Source organism: Eschscholzia californica, unplaced genomic scaffold (assembly GCF_041429995.1).
Source record: "Eschscholzia californica isolate CP2 unplaced genomic scaffold, dmEscCali1.0.p SCAF_2, whole genome shotgun sequence".
In the NCBI taxonomy this organism is placed as follows: domain Eukaryota; kingdom Viridiplantae; phylum Streptophyta; class Magnoliopsida; order Ranunculales; family Papaveraceae; genus Eschscholzia; species Eschscholzia californica.
The window spans coordinates 31001469-31014195 of record NW_028238309.1 but is presented as its reverse complement, the minus strand read 5'-3'; the positions used below and the strand labels follow the sequence as shown (position 1 = coordinate 31014195).

General features: G+C 39.4%; 1 protein-coding gene across 1 annotated transcript; it reads left to right on the top strand.

The window, feature by feature from the left end:
- Positions 1 to 7547: 7547 nt before the first annotated feature.
- LOC147557389 (uncharacterized) lies at positions 7548 to 8216 on the top strand. The gene has a single exon (XM_086658837.1). The coding sequence runs from the start codon at positions 7548 to 7550 to the stop codon at positions 8214 to 8216; it is 669 nt and encodes a 222-aa protein (XP_086514963.1).
- Positions 8217 to 12727: the final 4511 nt, after the last annotated feature.

Below are 12727 nucleotides of genomic sequence, written 5' to 3'. Positions count from 1 at the left end.
GACCAAAATTACCATAATCAATAAATGCCCAAAAAATACTCCTAGCTCGTCTTTCTCTCGTTTTTATCCGCTTTTCACACTGAACTCCGTAAAAGACACCTGAGAAAGAAAAACAAACAATTCATCAGAGTGACGGCTCGAAATTGGACTAACTAGTCCAAGTTAAGAGATTCAGATGAGACATTTTCATGGCTCATCAAACATCCCCAAACTTAGATTTTGCTAGTCCTCGAGCAAAACAGAAAAATTAAACTAAACCCATTTCACCACTTTCGTAGGGACCCACGATTGCACTTAGCACGTGCAACAAGCCATTAAACCTCTAGGTTACCCAAGAGGACGAGTTTTGTCTCGTGAGGGTTTGCAGTGAATATACCCACAAAATTCAAAAATCTCAAAAATGCATAAGGGTCAAATATGAGATGGACTAAAAATGTTTATCCGGTAAGTTTTCAAAAGTTAATAGAAATGAAATCAAAGTTGACCAAACCATACAAAAGCTAATAATCCCTTCACTAGTAATCAAGACTCGAAGTGCACGTGACCAGCCAATATGAGCATCATTTCAGTTCCGAACAGACAAGACCTCGATCACTTTCTCAATACATTTCGCCTCGACTTTTGCCTCACGGTCATACACTCAAAAATTAAAGTCACTCAGAAATGGTTCACTCAATGTGTGAGTATGAATATGAAAGGAAAACTCAACACATGAAAAAAAGACGGACTATAATAAAAAAAATTCGTGAACGACTGATCTCATAGGAAGGAAACAACCACTAATACGGGATGGGGAAGCTAACCAATTCTTCTCACCTGATCAACTATCTAACAATGCTTCCTAGAGGTCAATAGACTATAAATGATGATGTGACTAGAACCACAGAGAACTCGACGTCTTCAAATCTTCAAGAACTACTTCAGGGACTAAACACTTAAACACAAACAAACACTTTTTTTTCTTTCTTTTTCTATTTCTATTTTTTTTAATACACTTCTGGTAATAAAACTCAAAATACAAATATTTCTTTCTTGACATTATTCTGCCCTTGGTAATATTCTCTTCATTTTGCTTCATGCCTTATTCTCAGGTTTCTAACTAATAAATGGGTTTCTATCTTCCTCTAGTTGACATTGTTTTCAAGTTTCTCAAACTACAAGAGAAAGGTTCGCTTCCTGATGACAGCCCTAGTGGTTGTAAAATTTGAACTCAAGAGATCAACTGAGCTCTAATGAATATTGCGAGGTTGAGCAGCTTTTCATTCTACTCGGAGTTATCACAGAAGAGATCACTAAAAACAAAAGGAAAGGCTCAGATTCTCACATAGGTTAAGTCTCCACTAATGATCGATTAAGTTCTCTCAGAAAAATTAACTCTTTCCCTATCTAACACTCACATGGCTAGTGCACAGACAACTTCAAGACTCGAAATTCGTGGAAAAACCTTTAGCAAAAGTGTAGTACAACCAACTAGATTCTATAACTATTAACAAGCAAAAACAACTAGACTCACATTTTCAATCTAAAAATTTAAAATTTTGAACCCTTTTGAATTTTTGAAATAAGGACTTAGCAAAAAATTCATTCCCCTATCCCCAAACTTAAACCGAACATTGTCCTCGATGTTCTGAAGACTATGCAAAAATAACAGGGTGAAGGGAAAGATATTACCTGATTCCAACGTCCTAACCGTGGTTGCCTCCCAGAAAGCGCTAAGTTTAACGTCTTTAGCCAGACGAAACAGATGAATAGAAAAAATTATACCTACTGGATTACAAATATGTGATTAACTGTAAACCAATAACCGATACATCTGTGGGTCCACCCAAAACACAAAGTTTTCAGTGAACGATAGTCTCACATTTTTGTGAATTGCAGAGAGTGCATGTGAGACTATCAAAGAACAAGGGCAATCCCCAAACTTAGTGGGTGCACAGTCCACTAAGTAACTATAAATACTAGGACCAACGACTAGAAAGTCATCAAAAGGATCGACATAACAATGAAGGGCCAATATATCCGTCGAAGGCAGAAAGTCATCTGCAAGCTTAGTGGATAGAATGTCCACTATTTCCATAGACGTTCTCGAGGAGACATCTGAAGTGTCCCAAAAGGGATCAACAACCGAGTCTGAGACCATGTGAAAGGTCAAACTAGACTCTAAGGGTAAGGCAATATACTCGGGGACCAAGTCTAGGTCTATGGTTTCCTTAGGTAAACAGTCTGACAAACTATCTAACATGTCTCTAACGTCATTGATGTCCTCAAAGACATCTGGAGCCTCGCAGTCATTTATAGTGTCATGCCTTCCTAACATTTCATCTAAGACTGACTCCTTACAATTGTCAAATGTCGGAAAGTTCAGAATAGTGTCATTCCCAAACTTGCTCAAAGAGCCATCATCTTGAATATCAACGTCTAATGCAGTCCTATCATGGTGAGATGACATAGGTGGAGGAAGCAAGACAACAAGGTCATCAGACCTTTCAGGCTCTAGGGTATTATCAGTAAATTCATCGACATTTAACTTAGTACTAGGGTTAGATGTATTAACCTCGTCATCGTACCTAGTACCTTCCTGAGTTTTGGGTGGTGAAACCCCTTCCTCGTCGGCGAATAACTGTGACTTAAGCATTTCCACCTGTTGAGTCAAGGACTCGATCTCCTGTTGTGTTTGAGTCGCAAATTGTGACATCATCTCAATAAGATGACTCTCGGAATCTAATTGAGATCTATCTTCAAGAGTCTCTTCATAATAAGGTTCGCTAGTGTAATTAAATGTAGACTCTTGATAATAACTTCCTCCGTACATATTAGGATCATACTTGTCTCTAAAGTCATTGGTCTCAGAATAGTGTGGACTATAAGGTCTCTCATATATATTTGGCGTCGAACCATATCCATCGCTAATCGGACCATCTCTACACATTTGTTGATAATCTCCTAATGTCATATGAGATTGATCAGGCTTATATGGTCTACTCCACTCACTAATCGGACTGTTTCTAGACATTCCTTGATAATCACCAAATGTCATACCCGGTCGGTTAGGCTCGTCTCTACACATCTGTTGGTACTCTCCTAGGGTCATACCAATTCGGTTAGGCTCAACTAACCTATTCCCCTCGTCAAGTCGTTGATAATCTCTTAGAGTCTTACCACGTCGGTTAAGCCAGTCTTTACGCAATTGTTGGTATTCTCTTAAGGTTATATCAGTTCGGTTGATGACGGGTCCCTTTAGATCAAGGTCATCATCATCAACAGGGTACGTCCAACCATTAGAAAAATGTGCCATGATGGTCAGGCACGATCACAAGATGAGAATTGACACTTACAAAAACTACACTTGATTCCTTTCTATTGGTCCAAAGTTTTTTTTTTTTTTTTTTTTTAACACGAAAACCGAGGAAGCACTACGAAGATCTTATAAAAAGTACCCACTAACAGGGGATTCGTGGGTGATTAGAAAAATTACCTCCCGTTCGAGACGGGCGACGACCTTTGTAGACGACCCGGGCCACTCTTCCCTCAAGTGTTCGAATCCGAGGCTTCGTTTGATTTTCGGTTACAATTTAAAAGCCCTCTAATTTAGGGTCAACATGCAAGTACTGATAAGCTTCACAAGTATTCTGCTACAGAAGGTCAGAGACTTCGGCAATTTTCTTAACTCATGAGTCAGATACTAATATTATAAAAAGGTGTTTTGATGTTCTGATTTTTGTCATCCGCGTTTAAGGAACCTAGCTTTGTTATAAATTATTATGCCCCGACGTCAGTGTTAGATTTGGGGTACAACTTCCTTCGACTTTCAGTTTTAGGTGTGATGTCCAATTTGATTCAAGTTATATATATCCTGAATTAAAAGTTGTGGTACTAAACTTGCTTCCTCTTGAGGTGTCATTGCTTTTAGATATATCTTAGTCTTACTTCTTTGTGATGTCCAATTTGATTCAAGTTATATATCCTGAATTAAAAGTTGTGGTACTAAACTTGTTTCCTCTTAAGGTGTCATTGCTTTTAGATATATCTTAGTCGGACTTCTTTGAAGTTCTTGCCTCTTCTCACATATCGTGATCTATAATTTGTTATATCAAATGAGAATGAAATATAGTGATACTTGAAAATCTTGTTGTGAAATTGCACAGTCGTCGAGAAGATGGGATTTTTGAAAAAATTGATTGGTTTTCGCAATCACCAACTTGGGGCGATATAAAGCAGGTTTGATTTCAAATATCTTAAACACACTAACATTAATATTTTATATAGTTCTTTACATTTTTTGTATTTAAACATAAGAAAGCGATATGAGATTTGCATTATTCTGAGTAAGACAAATGAAATTAGTATGTTCAATCATCACATTTGAGCTTGAGGGTTAGAAATTTGCATACAACCTCATTACAAGGAAAAACAATTTTAATTTTCTAATTGCGGGTAAGTAATGAAACTTAATCAAACATATGAGTACTTAGTTTAATAGTATGACTAAAACTATTGTCCTCTATTAACAAAGACAAAAGAAAAAAATGTTGCATCTCTGAAAAAATCTTTATGGTATGCTCTACTATTTTTCACCTTCTGTGGGGTAAGTTTACTTTCTAACTTCCGTCGGGGTAAGTAGGTTTACTACTTAGTAGCTTATGAGGTTTTTAATGTTTGGAAACATTTAGGGCGTACATTGCTAGAAGATCGTTGAGAATGGCGGATGGGGGTATTTAGTTTTAATGCTTGGTGCATATAAGGCTAGATATGAGCATTGTTAGAGTATGGATGTGGATATTTGAATGGTCTTTTTTTTCCAGTTAAATCATCACTTCACTTGCGATTATAACTGCATATTCTTGTCGCGTACATGCCAATACAAGAAAAAGTGAAAAACCCATAAAATTAATTGGTGCATCAAGGTAACAAATGCTCCTTAGTATCATTAGCCAGACTTTATATAGGATTCTGTCAGGTAATTTAGAACTTCAGAATGGGATAAATTGTAACACTCTCCTTTCTTTTGATGCTAGAATAAATGTTTACTACTGGTATTAATTGATGCTTACTTTGATGAATTTGATATTCTTTATGTTCTTGATATATTTTAGAACGTTCCTGTGAAATTTGATAATAAACCAGGAGGCTTATGGGTTTCCTTCTTGAAAAAGATTTTTACTGGTAAGTGCAAAACATATTGCTTTCATTATGTGTTAAACTAATTCAATAAAGATAGATCACCCACCTACTTGACGGTATGATAATAAGACAAGGGAAAAGGATGTGGGCATGACCATACTGCCCTCAAATCTATCTGTCTGCCCTTTTCCTCTTATCTGAACTCCCAAGTGGGGGCCCAACGGCCCAAGTAGGCGGATAACGACCTAGCATTGTTGAGACTGAATTCTTATTATTTCTTTCCTTTTTTTGATCTAGTTGAACTGATGATGCATTCCAACTCAGGTACATCAGAGGGCCTTACTTAGATTTAATGGCTTGGAAATAAATCCAAGAGTCCGTTACCCCGATCCAAACACCCCGACACATTTGGGAAGATAGGCTAGCCGGAGCCCGAGAACTGGAGAGCTAAGTGTGTACCAATAAATAATTAGATGTGCTCCCCATGGGCAATACATGAAAGGGTTTACCTGAGCATATGGTTGGTTAGATACATGGCTCGAAGAGATTAGATAAGGTCTATAGTAAGATACAAGACCTAGTTTTCAGTTAGTTTCAGGTCAGTTATGCACAATATAGTCTTATAATTCAGCCTAAACCCATTCCGACGCGGTTTCATGATCCTTCTACATAAAACTTTGAATGAATACTAGTGAAACAAGAAATATTTAAAGTTAGGTGAAAAAAAACCCTAGAGAGGAGAGAGAAAGTCTCGGGTGGTGAGATTTGGCGGCGCCGGCGGTCTTTCTTTCTCCGACAGTGGTAGTTATCGTTCCTTCCTGGCCGGCAGTGATTCTTCTTCTTTTCTTTTCCTTTTTTTTTCTTGGATCGAGTCTCTTGTTCTTCCGATTTCGAGTATCTCCACCTTACTGGTAGTCCCTTGGGGCTTCAATCGTGATGGTGGAGGTGACTGGTTCCCTCCAAACTCCTGGCGATGGTTCTCTTGGTCTGAAAGGATCAGAGACACTATCAAAACAGGGTAGTATGGTTGAGGGGAAATCGATTTTAGGGGCTTCTATGGGTGGTGCTAGGGTCTTGCGTGCTCCCATGAGGGTTGCAGTTGCTTCTCCGATTGATGGTGGATCTGTGGGTGGTGATTACTCAGAGCTCCCTTCGACTCAGGTACCTGTCTCTCAAGGTATGGCTTCTTCTCTGGATTGGGCTAAGCTATTTGCGAAGAATCGTAGTTCTGGTAGGAAGTCTTTGGAGTTTCGTGATCCTGTTATAGTTAATGGTAGGTCTGTTATTTCATCCTCTAACTATCAGGATCAGATTGAGGATTGTAGAACATTGATAATTGGAAATTTCTTTGGTAGCAAACTGCCTTTTATGGTTGTTAAAAGGTCTTTGATTAACATTTGGAAACCTAAAGGGGATGTTTCCTTCACCCTTCATGGAGATTCAGTGTATGTTATAAGAGCTTCATTGGAAGAGGATAGGGTGAAGATATTGGAACATGAGCCTATCTCTGTAGCTAATAGGATTTTTATTGCTCGACCATGGACTCCTTTTCTTGAGAAGGAGGTTATGAAACTTAGGTCTATTCCCATTTGGGTTAAGCTTAAGGGTGTTCCTATTCACTTGTGGCATGAAGAAGGCTTAGCTGATATTGTTAGTTCTATTGGTAAACCCTTATTTCTGGATGGTCCTACCTCTTCTGGGCTGAGGATGGCTTATGCCAGGGTTTGTGTGGAGATTCCTATGGATAAGGAACTTCCTCATGTGTTGGAATTGTGTGTGGATGGTGAGGATTTGGATATTGATATTGAGTATGCCTGGAGACCTAGGTATTGTGTTCATTGTTGTGAATTAGGTCACAGTTCTAGTTCCTGCCTGAAGTTTGCTAAGGTTAAGAAGAATGTTGAGACTCAGGTAATGAATGATCCTATGGACAGTGAGAAGTGTGGAGAACCAAGTACTAGAGATGTTCCTTTAGCTGACACAGTGGTGCCTATGGAGGGTACTAATGTTCATGATGGGGGTTGGACTGAGGTGAAGCATAAAGGTAGTATGAAGAGGAAAGGTAGGGAATTAGGTGGTTATGAAGTGACTGACAGTGGTGCTGGTAAGAAAGCTGTGGCTGGTGCTTATGAAGGGAAGAGGGATGTTGGTGGAGGTGCTGGTCAGCTGCCTAGTCAGGACCTTATAAGCAACTCTAAGCAGATTCATATTGGTGGGAAGGACAGGTCTTTGCTTCTGAGGCCTAGCATGGTGGTGGATGAGGGTGACTGTCCTGGTGAGGGGGCATCTCTTCCTATGGGTGATAGGGGTAAGTTGTCATGTTCTCAGTCTAATCTTGTTGGTAATAATGTTTTGGCTTTTGAGACCAAAATTTTGAATGAGGCTAGGGACCCTAAGCCTAGGAAAGGGTCTTCTCATGTGATTAAATGATTCATATTGGAGGTTGGAATGTAAGGGGGATGAATATCCCTACTAGAGCTGGGGAGGTTACTAAATTTATTAGGAATAGTAATTTGTGTTTGTGTGGTCTTTTTGAAACTCATATTGATGTGGGTAAGAGTGTAATGGTTAGGAGGAGGTTGCTTCCTACTTGGAATTGGATTAATAATTATGATTTTGATAGTACAGGCAGAATATGGGTTCTTTGGGACTCTTCTGTGGTGTCTTTGCAGGTTATTAACATGAATGCTCAGCATATCTCTGTTATGGCTACTTTTGTTGATGGTAAGGTCTTTCTTATTAGCTTTGTGTATGCTAGTAATGATGCTGTGACTAGAAGGGTTCTTTGGAGCTCTTTGCTTAACCTTAGAGAGTTATACTCTTGTCCCTGGGTGGTTATGGGGGATTTCAACACAATCCTTGAGGTTAAAGATAAAGCAGGGGGTGCCAATGTGAGAGAAGGGGGATTGGCTGATTTCAGAAATTTTGTTCATGGTGCTAATCTTTTTGATTGTGCCTACTGTGGATGTGAATTTACTTGGTCTAATAGACAAGTTGGTGAGGGTGCTGTGGCTGAGAAATTGGACAGAGTGTTGGTTAACATTGAGTGGACTGGCCTATATCTAATGCTAAGACAGAATTTTTTAACCCTTTAGTTTCTGATCACTCTTCTTTTGTTCTTTCTTTATTTGAGGGGATGAGCACAGGTCCTAGGCCTTTCAAGTTCTTTAATGCTTGGACTCTTGAGGATGAGTTTCAAGAGATTGTTAAGAAGGCTTGGGCTTTGCCAGTATGTGGGAACCCTATGTTCCAAGTTGTGAGTAGACTTAAGAATGTTAAGAAGGCTCTGGTGAAGTGGAAAAAAGTAAAATTTGCTGGGTTTGGTGCTAAGGTTGACCAAGCTAAGCAGGTTGTGGAGCTTCTCCAAACCAGACTGCAAGTGGAGCCTCTTGATGCAACTATTAGGAGTCAGGAAAGGGAAGTTGTTGCTTCTTATGTCAAACTTGCTACTATGGAGGAGTCAATGATTAGGCAGAAGTCCAGGGTGCAGAAGATTGATCTGGGGGATCAGAATACCAAGTTCTTTCATAATTCTATGAAAGAGAGGAGATCCAGGAATAATATCCCATTTCTTTATAATGAAGAGGGTGTTAAGCTGGTGCTTCCTCAGGATGTGGCTAATGAGTGTGTGGGATTCTACACTAGGCTGTTTGGCACCTCTGTTTTAAGTACTAATGGGCTAACTTTGCTTGATTCCATTTCTTTTGACAGGCTAGTCACTTCTGACCAAGCTGCTGCTCTCACTGCTATGGTGACCAGAGAAGAGGTGGTCTTTGCTCTCTCTACCATTGCTAGTGATAAAGCTCCTGGCCCTGATGGCTTTTCTGCCCATTTCTTTAAAGACTGTTGGAAAGTGGTGGGTGATGATGTGGTCAATGCTGTTTTTAGATTCTTCAAGACTGGGAAATTGCTTGGTGAGGTAAATTCTACCTTGGTTTCCTTGGTTCCTAAGACTCCTGGTGCCTCAAGAATGACTGACTTTAGACCCATTTCTTGTTGTAATGTCATCTATAAATGCATTACCAAGATATTGACTCTTAGAATGAAGCATGTTATAGGCCATCTTGTTAGCCCTTGTCAATCTGCCTTTATCTCTGGGAGAGCTATTCAAGATAATATCCTATTGGCACATGAACTTACTAGGAATTATCATAGGACTAAAGGTCCTGCTAGGTGTGCAATTAAGATTGATTTGCAAAAGGCTTATGATACTATTGAGTGGTCTTCTCTTCTGAAAATTATGGATAAGTTTGGATTTCCTAAGCAGTTTATTCAATGGGTTAATGTCTGCATATCTTCTCCTAAATATTCATTCATGATCAATGGTTGTTCTTATGGTTATCTTAAGGGTCAGAGAGGCATTAGACAAGGTTGCCCTATGTCTCCCTACCTCTTTGTATTAGTTATGGAGGTGTTTAATGTGCTTTTGGTTACTGAGGCTGTTGAGGGTAGATTCTTGCTACATCCTAGATGTAAAGATCCTATGATCACCCACTTGAGTTTTGCTGATGACCTTATGGTGTTTATGCAAGGAGACTTAGGCTCAGCTAGAGCTTTGTCTCATGCCTTAGATTTGTTTGCTGAGTGTACTGGGCTGAAGGTTAATAAAGCTAAAAGCTCTATTTTTTCAGCTGGTTTGACAGATGAGAAGATTCATGGGTTAAGGGACTGTTTGGGTTTTGCTTGTACTTCCCTCCCTGTTAGATATTTGGGAGTTCCTCTCATTTCTTCTAGACTTAGCTATAATGATTGTCAGCCTCTTATTGATAAAGTTTTGAGTAGAATTCAGTCTTGGAAGATGAGATTCTTATCTTATGCAGGGAGATTGACTCTTATTAGAGCAGTCCTTAATGGTATGGTTCTGTTTTGGTTCAGTGTATTTGTTTTACCTAAAAGGGTGATCAATGAGCTAGATAGAATGTTTATGAGGTTCTTGTGGGATGGTCCAGATATGTCTGCCAAGGGTGCTTCTGTCAGCTGGACCACTATTTGTCACCCAACTAAAGAGGGAGGTCTTAACTTGAGAGACCTAGCAACCTTGAATATTGCCTGTACTTTGAGACATATTTGGGAGTTATTTATCTTTAAGCCTACTCTTTGGGTCCAATGGGTTCAAAAGTATTTGATTAAGGATAACTGTTTTTGGTCTCTGTCTGTGAAGTGTGATGCTTCTTGGTGCTGGCGCAGGATTTTGCATTATAGACAGCAAGGTCTGGAATTCTGCTCTGTGATGATAGGCAATGGCAAGGATACTTGGTTTTGGAAGGATCCATGGCACCCTATGGGTATTTTGCTACCTTTCTTCCCTGAGCAGCTTAAATATGATAATATATTGCACCTGAATGCTAAGGTAAGTGACTGTATGGTTGATAGTAATTGGACTTTTTCTCTCCTGCAATCTATCTATTTGGGACCTATTGCAAACAGTTTGCATAAGGTGGATGTGGCTGATGGCTATGATGATTCTAGGGTCTGGATAGCTAATGATAAGGGTACTTTCACTTTGAAAAGTACATATGAGGCCATGAGAGAGGTTTCTCCTTCTGTTTCTTGGTCTTCTCTTGTCTGGTTTAGTCATAATATACCCAGGCATAGCTTCATTACTTGGGTTGTTTTGCATAGGGCTGTGAAGACTAAGCTGAAACTTTACAAATGGGGTCTTAATATTGATGTTACTTGCACCCTATGTTCTAAAGAGGATGAAGATGACTTTCATTTATTCTTCTCCTGTAGTTATTCTAAGGATATTTGGAGGAAGTTACTTAGGATGTTGGCTCTTATTCAGGTGCCATGTAACTCCTGGGACTCCATGATAAATTGGTGTGTCAGGATGTTTAGTGGTAAAGATAAAATAGCTATTCTAGGCAGATTGACTTTTAATGCTTTCATTTATCACATTTGGTGTGAGAGAAATAAAAGGGTATTCTCTAGCACTTGTGTATCTCAGGAGGGCTTGTTGGTGAGAATCATTGAGGAGGTGAGGATGAAAATGAATTGTCTTAGCTGTAGCACTGTTAGTAATCCTAGATTGGATGTTATTGCTAGAAATTGGAATCTTCACTTGACTGTTGTGCCTCCTAAACTCATTCCATGTTCCTGGATTGCTCCTAAGCCTGGGTTTATCTTGATCAACACTGATGGTTCTTATAGTGCTGATCAGGCTGGCTTTGGGTGTGTCTTGAGGGACTTTGCAGGTGAGATTGTGTGTGCTGTTCAAGCAGGGACTTTTCCTGTCAGTGTCATTCATCATGAGCTGCAGGCCATTGATGTTGGCTTGGTAACTGCCTTGGCTTATGGTTTTGATAGGGTGCAGGTGGCTACTGATTCTAAGTGGGCTTGTGAGCTGGTGAATAAACTTGATGCAGATCCTCCTTGGCAGTCCTTGAAAGTTTGGAGAAGTATCAAATGCAGCATAGCCAAGTTTAGTGCTTTCAGTATTGATCATGTCTTTAGAGAAGTGAATCAACTTGCTGATTTATTGTCTAAGGCTAGGACAACTGAAGGGATGGAGCAGCTTGCAGTAGGGGACCTTAGTGATGCTATGAAAGCTGTTGCTATGGAAGATAGATTGGGTCTTATTAGATTAAGACAGAGATGAAGAAGTGTTTTCTTTTGATTGTGGTTTCCTTCTTATATTTGTCTTTATGGTTGTAATCTTCTTATGGGACCATATGTTTTTGTTGGGCTGTTGGGGCTTGTATGGGTTTTTCTTTTGATGATTGTGTAGACTCTTTGCTTTTGGTTTCAGGTTTTCCTTAAACCTGCTGATATATGCAAAAAAAAAGAAACAAGAAATATTTACAATAAGAGTGAGTACAAAACGTGGGAGTACAAAAGGTGGGACTTGTTACATAACCCAAGTCTCCCATTTCACTATCCTTTTGAATGAATATATTAAGAAAAAGAAATATGTACAAAGAGGAGGTTTAAAACAAAGGGATCTCTCATGATATTTTATATATACATATCTTCTTGCTCCTGACTTTGAGTTTCTCCCGAATATACACAATACTACTTGGAGGACACCAACTGATCTTTAAGGTAGAAAGCACACCATAGGTATGTGGTTACTTGGCAATATAAGAATAATTGGTTAATGGATTCCTCGGCTGAAACTTCTATGTTGAAGCAACAAGCTAGAGTAAAGTGGCTCACTTTGGATGATGGTAATAATAAATTCTTCTATAGCACCATTAAGGAGAGAAAGGCTAGGAATACTATTAGGCATGTGGTGGGGGAAGATGGGGTGGTTGTGGAAGACCAGGAGAAGGTGGTTGAAGAGTGTGTAAGGTTTTATGAGAGGATGCTAGGGACTGAAGAGGTGAGTGGAGATGAAGATGATGTGTTAGACTCTTTTGATTTTCTACATCCTCTAGGGGTTGGGGATTGATTAAGCCTGTCAGTAGGGAAGAGGTTGTTTATGCTCTTTCTACTATAGGTTCTGAGAAGGCTCCTGGTCCAGATGGGTTCTCTTCTTTTTTCTTCAAGAAATGCTGGCTAATAGTTGGGGATGACTTTGTTGCAGCCATCCAGAACTTCTTTAAGTCAGGGAGGATGCTTAAGGAGGTAAATTCTACCCTTGTTTCTCTTGTCCCTAAGGTCTCTA

Coding starts and splice junctions, on each gene's coding strand:
- LOC147557389 (XM_086658837.1), top strand. CDS start 7,548: ATGATTCATATTGGAGGTTGGAATGTAAGGGGGATGAATATCCCTACT.